This window comes from Aplysia californica, unplaced genomic scaffold (assembly GCF_000002075.1).
Source record: "Aplysia californica isolate F4 #8 unplaced genomic scaffold, AplCal3.0 scaffold00046, whole genome shotgun sequence".
NCBI classification, from domain to species: domain Eukaryota; kingdom Metazoa; phylum Mollusca; class Gastropoda; order Aplysiida; family Aplysiidae; genus Aplysia; species Aplysia californica.
In genome coordinates, this window is record NW_004797316.1 from 1,163,904 (window position 1) to 1,170,554 (window position 6,651).

Consider the following 6,651-nt stretch of genomic DNA (forward strand, 5'->3'; position numbering starts at 1 on the left):
CTAGGGCGCCATCGTCCCGTTGATACATAGCCCCAACACTTAACCCAACCTCGACCCACCCATTAACCCACCCACCCAACGTCAACCTCAAACCCCTTGGTCTTCTTCTCACTCCCTCCCCCGGCAACCCTCCCATACACATACACACAGAGACACATTTTATACCTGCTCAAACACACATAGAGCCCTTAGGAGTATGGTCCCCTTCCACTAAAAATTCTTATGTACATAATGATAATGTTAACGAGCTAATTTATAGTAGTCTATAGAAACATAGAACCAAACTGATACAACACCACTGACGCTGTCCCAAGCAGAGCAAGTCTAGATAGAATCCGAAACAATAGGCCTACAATACACTTAACACATACCCATTGAATAAAGCAAGCACATAACAATTTCCATTTGCAAATTTATGTCAAATAATTTTAGAACACAGAATCAGGCTGGGGTGAGAACGGAGAAGGGGACGAAAGAGAGGGGGAGGGGCAGTGGGGTGCCGTTAGGTAAGTCAGCCCCCCACTCTCACCTCTGTTAAAATTCCTCTATACGTAGCAGGAAGTAAGCGGTGAACAGAACACCAAACAGAACCATGGGTGTCTCAAAATTCAATTTGCAATAAAGATTTGAGTCATCATGACAGTATATATGTACAGGTTAACTGAAAGTGACCAGAGACAAGTTTCGGTTTATTGATGAATATTACTGATGAAATTATAAGATGTACTGTTAAAGTCAGTCTCACCCTTGGTAAGTAACAGTTGAGTCAAATTGGCAAGAAGGCTGACCTTCATGCAGACTCTTTCCAATCTGAGGGCAACTGTTCAATTCGCCAAGCTGGGTGACGTCACCGCTGAGCGTGCGATACAAAGGTGTGCACTGTGACAGCACAGCTGGTAAGAACAACGTTGTGAGCAAGCAAGATAAACTGAGATTTAGGAAAGAGTTTTTGTGGTGCGACAACACATCGGTGAGCCCTTATTGCCTCTTTTGGGTGAACATATTTTTACAGGGAGAGTGCTATTTTAATGTTGATAAATATTAATTTGGATTTATTTGAAACTGAATAAGAACTATATTATCAGCCGCCAATCTATTGTCCACTATAGCTGACAAAAAGGGACCAGTTCCAGCGGTCTTGTCCAGTTAACGAACCGTCCCTGGGTGTTAGTACAGTCAAACCTGTGTAAGACGGCCACCCATTGTCAAGGAGAAAAGTGGCCGTATAAGACAGGTGGCCGTCTTAGGCAGGACTGATCAAAATGAAGAAAACAAGCCATTCCCATCTGAAGCCCCAATCGAAAGTAGCCTCATTGTTGTCGTTTTTGTTGTTGTTGGTTTGTAATTTGTTTGTTATTTTTATTCTGTTGCTGATTTTGCGCTAGGGTGACAATAAAACGAAATGTATCAGACAAGGAAGACCGAGTGCCGCGTTAAAATAAACACACGCGTCGCCACCACTCGGAGAACGAGCGATGCTTCTGTCACAAGTTCATGTTGACGTCCTTTGTTACTTTGTTACAGACTGGGTAAACGGTGACCACTCATCTCACGTACGATTTGTGTATGAGTTCTGGGTGGGGCTTATGGGTTATGAGGGATCACACGCTTACCTCACCAGCAGCTGAAAATTGGTACCTATTGGTCAACAGTGGGAGGGGCCTACGCAGCATGATCGGTTGGAGGGATTACCTAACAACAACGACTAGTGATTAGATTATGACGGCTCGTCCACAACGCCAGGGGCCAGTGCACAATTTATGACAAAATGTAATGGAGTCACTAATGTGGCCGTCTAAGACAGGTGTTATTACTTAGTGTGATAGGAGTTGTGTGTTAAAATATGGTAGCCACAGCCGCGTTGGACAGGTGCCCGTTTTACACAGCTAAATTATATAGAAAAAACGCAAGGGGGGAATGGAAAGTGGCCATTTGTACAGGTGGCTGTCTTATAGAGGTGGCCGTCAGGGCAGGTTCGACTGTATTAGGTCCATAGCAGTGGCTAGGCCTAACACAAGTACAAGAAACTGAGGCAGAGGTAGATGTAGACTTAACCTCCTCAAAGCTAATATTTTCCCAGTGTACAGGGCACACTTTAGTGATAGCAATAAAGGCAGTAACCCAGCCAGAATGAAGTGCTCATTCAGTCATATACAGTCGAACTTGCCCTGACGGCCACCTGTACAAACGGCCACTTTGCATTATCTAATCACCTGTCGTTGTTGTCAGTTAGTCCCTCCAACCGATCATATTGCGTAGGCCCCTCCTACTGTTGACCAATAGCTAGCCTACCTTCTAGCTGCTGGTGAGGGAAGCATGTGATCCCTCATAACCCATAAGCCCTGCCCAGAACTCATACACAAATCATAATTGAGATGAGTGGTCACTGTTTACCCAGTCTGTAACAAAGTAACAATGGACGTCAACATGGACTAATTGTGACAGAAGCGTCGCTCGTTCTTCGAGTGGTGGCGACCCATATGTTTGTTTTACCATAGCACTCAGTCCTCCTTGTCTGACACGTTTCATTTTATTGTCACCCTTGCACAAAATCAGCAACAAAATAAAGATAACAAACAAAATACAATCCAACAACAACAAAAACAACAATAATACAGCTACTTTGGATTGCGAATGGGGTTTGTTTTCTTCATCATGATCAGTCCTGCCTAAGACGGCCACCTGTCTTATACAGCCACTTTTCTCCTTGACAATGGGTGGCCGTCTTACCCAGGTTTGACTGTACACAAACACACACACACACACACACACACACACACACACACACACACACACACACACACACACACACACACACACACACACACACACTTACACATACACAAATTGCAGTTCAAAATTTACCCCAGTGCTATTTTTAAAAACATGAAATGGCATTGAATTGAAACGACAACTTTTTTTTCCCTTAAAAAAAAGTAGTCTAACGACAAGAAATAAAAAAATATATATATCTCACCTTCTCACGAATCTGAATCTAGTAACAAATTTTAAAAAATGATTATTTGCTCTTATTCTCCAGTAACTGCAATATCAACATACATAATATGGAGATCCCATTTATTTCAACAAAACAGGCCAGGATGGAAAAAGGATTAGAGAAACCCATAGATGGACAAAAATGTATAGAGAACATGACCTCTGTAAACTTTTAAGTCTCCTTGTTTTTCACCTTAGGACATAAGAGTTTTGAGATCAGGATAGCTGGGACAGTAACTGAGAACACAATAGTAATCCATATAACCAGTGCTTTGTCTTTCTCTCGCCCAATAGGAATTTTCATTTTTAGATAAGGTGATTTCTGAGGATGCAAACAAAAATAGAATTCAATAAAGATATGAAATTAAAATAAAAAGCTATTCATATGAGGATTTTATCCCTAAGTACATGTACTACAAATGAACTGTTTAAAAATGCTTTCAACAAAAATGCTATTTCTTCCTTTTATAGTTGTTTTACTTTTTAGATTTCAAAAATACCTTGTTTTAGCTTAAGATTAATGTTTTGTACACATCAAAAGAGTTATTTTAAAGGAGCGCATCTTCGTTCCCTGAGAGTAACGGGACATTTTGGACACTACAGATTCAATTCCACATGAAAAAAATCTCAAAAGGGTTCCCCTGATTAATTCATGTCAAAACTCACAGAATTAAACACTTCTTGTTATAGACTGAACAAATGTGAATACAGTTAAGTCTCCGCCTAAGATCACAGTGTGCAGGAGCAAGGAAAATGCTGGATCTTGGACAAAAGGGATCTTAGCTGATGCACCAAGGGAAGAGTCCACTGTGACCCGTGTTAAGGCTCACAACCGGTAAAATGGGTCTTCCTTTTATCTACAATGAACTGACCTGACCCCTGGGTGGGTTTATGACATATGGAGAGCAAAGAATGGTCAACCTTGATGATCAATTACAGTGGCATGAGACACGCCATTTTCACTTATTATCCTATTGAGAGTCTCAAAATCTAGCCTTATCCAGCTGCTCCACCCCTTTACCTATCCAAAATGTATAGCTTTCAATCTCTGACCAAGCCCCCCCCCCCCCCCTCGTCATTACACACCTTTGTGTTGTGACCCAACCAATTAAATTCAGTCAGTCTAAAAAATCCGAGAGTAGAGACAACTGGTCAGGGAAGAGTGCACATAACCATATGATCCCGACAGGTGCAAACTTGCAGGCCCTACCCACCCTGCATGCGATGTAAGTTTAGGTGGAGAGCTCAAATGTGAGTGCGATGTTTGGAGAAAATGAATGCGTTGGCGAGTTCACACCTCCGTGTGACCCTGTCAGGCGCAAACATTGAGATTTACAGCGGATATGTGATCATATTCACTGTGACGGAATGGGGCAATTAAATTATAGCAAATTTTCATTCTTGGTAGATCTGCTGTGCCCACCTGTTTAGTAAATGATAATCTGAAATGTGGGATCTTAGCCAAATATAGACCTTCAGAGCCGGATCTTAGGGGTGACTTTTGTACAGTAAAAATTATGTTTTCTTAAAGCAGCGGGATCTTAAGCAAACCAGGATTGTAAGCAGTGGGATCTTAGGCGGAGACAGCTATACTGGCAGATTACAACAGACCGAAAGCAACATTGTGTGTTTTAAAGGGGACAACATTTAAGTAGGCAAAACAGAAGACCCAAGGATAACATTGCTTTCACACAATTCTACATCATTCTTTTCACATGTCACCACTTATCTTTGGCCCTAGAGGTCATTCATACATCTCCATTGACTTTTGTGACCTTTGTGGGTAAACAGAAGAGTTTAGCCAGATATCAGATGTCATGCTTTCATCGGCTGATCACTTTCCCAACAAAAAAAGTTAACTTTATTAGTATGATCTGAATTTCACAAGAAAGTAAAATTATTACAGAAATAAAATTGAGACCAAAATTTAAGCACAAGAAGCCTCTGCTTCCAAGCTATAAGTGTTTGAGTTTGGCATGTTCGGCTGTATTTTTACTCATGTGTCATGAACAAAAAGCAAAACTATTACCATCTACAAATAAAGGGGGCTTCGAAAGTCTAGAGGTAAGTAACTTGCCTCTCGTGACATAGCAAAGTGTTAAATTGCAAGTTCATGCAAAGCAGGCCTGACTTTTTAAAAAATGCTTTTTCCACTCCTCACTGCCGGGTGAAATTGAGTTAACTCATCTTCCCAAAATTGGCCAACAAAAGTTGAGGATTCTGTGTGCACTTTGGTCATATGAAAGATATCCTAGTGGTGAAAAGTTGAAGAAAGAGTATGCTCATCAAAGCTCGCTGCATGGGCAACATTTTACGAGACTGGTCAAAGTAAACAGATAAGAGTATTTACAAGGACAGCTTCAAAAGTGGGAGATTATGTTTTAATAGGAAAAGAGACGTGTTCTTGAACATCAGTTGCAGTTGCATTGAACAGCCTTCAATGAACTATCTAACAGATCTGATGGGGAACATTGAAAAATAAGAAGAGAGATACAAAATAAGGAGATGTAAAAAAGAATCTTTCCGACAACATGAAAAAAACAAGCATTCTTACCCTTTGATACAGTATGGGATTCCATTTGCATTTGGAATTGTTTGAAGCATCACATGGCGCCAACAGGACAGGATTAGAGGACCCTGTAAAGAGATATTAATATACCATTATAAAGTATTATAATATAGTTCAAATCAGTGATGATGTCAAGCTGAAATTTTTAAAAATTAGCAATAATATCCTCCCATGACACCTGGAGGGTTAAAAGAGTTAGTAAAAACAGAATGGATGGATGGACGGGCGGAAGGACGGGCGGAAGGACGGACGGATAGACAGAAAGTTATATAATAAGTGTGTAAAAAACATCTTCTACACACAAATACAATATGTAGTTATTTCACTGTGTGAATTATAACATAATAGCCTAGACAGAAGTATGCATACATGGCTGCTACTTGTACTAGATTTCATTATGTCACATGACCACATTGCCAGTCACCAAACGAGAGTGGGAGCAGCAAGTGTGTTTTCTTTAGTTCCAAAGCCATGCCTTGTAGCTTGTTGGGAAGCTCAGAATTTAAAAGTGACTGAAGAAATGTTTGAGTATATACAATTCACTCTACAAAATGTATAATACATGTTATCTTTATATTAAATGTTTTGTTATTGAAAGAATGACGACAGCACAATAGACTGAACAATCCATTGTCATCCATGGTCTCCTTTGAAAGTAATAGGGAATTCATTTTTCTTCGTGTATCTGTCCTCCGAGAAAGTTGCATTTGAAAATAGCAAAAGTTGCAAAAAGTTGCAAGAAAAATTAGCAAAAGTTGCAAGAAACGTGTATAGCTAATTAAAAAGTCATGGAATTACAGGAATGCATTGTTGGCATGCTCATTGCAATTAAAGTAACCAACATGAGTTTCGTTAGATCAAAATCATAAGTTAAATGAGAATGTCTACCCAAAATTTTGAGGTTGCAAGGTGTACAAAAACAGTTTGTCCCCTGACACATGCGTCAGGTCTTTAAACTCTCGCTGAGGTTGGGCAGGTGTGACCAGCGCGGTTTGGAGCTGTTCAAATATAATCTTACATCTTTTTTGGGAACTTCCTAGGTTGTTGTCTTTTTTTATTTTTTATTATGGGGGGGGGTTCCTTTT

General features: G+C 40.3%; 1 protein-coding gene across 3 annotated transcripts in view; it reads right to left on the reverse strand.

Annotated features, from left to right (window-relative positions):
• LOC101854851 (phosphatidylinositol-glycan biosynthesis class X protein) overlaps window positions 1-6,651 on the reverse strand; it is a 15,113-nt gene that overhangs the window by 1,750 nt on the left and 6,712 nt on the right. For 2 of the 3 annotated variants that reach the window (XM_035968218.1, XM_035968219.1), the window contains exon 4: window positions 5,552-5,634. In XM_035968218.1, the coding sequence (XP_035824111.1) occupies window positions 5,552-5,634 (83 nt within the window). Of the gene's footprint in view, window positions 1-3,057; window positions 3,320-5,551; window positions 5,635-6,651 lie in introns of those variants that run through there. The other variant, XM_013079274.2, reaches the window with a different exon arrangement.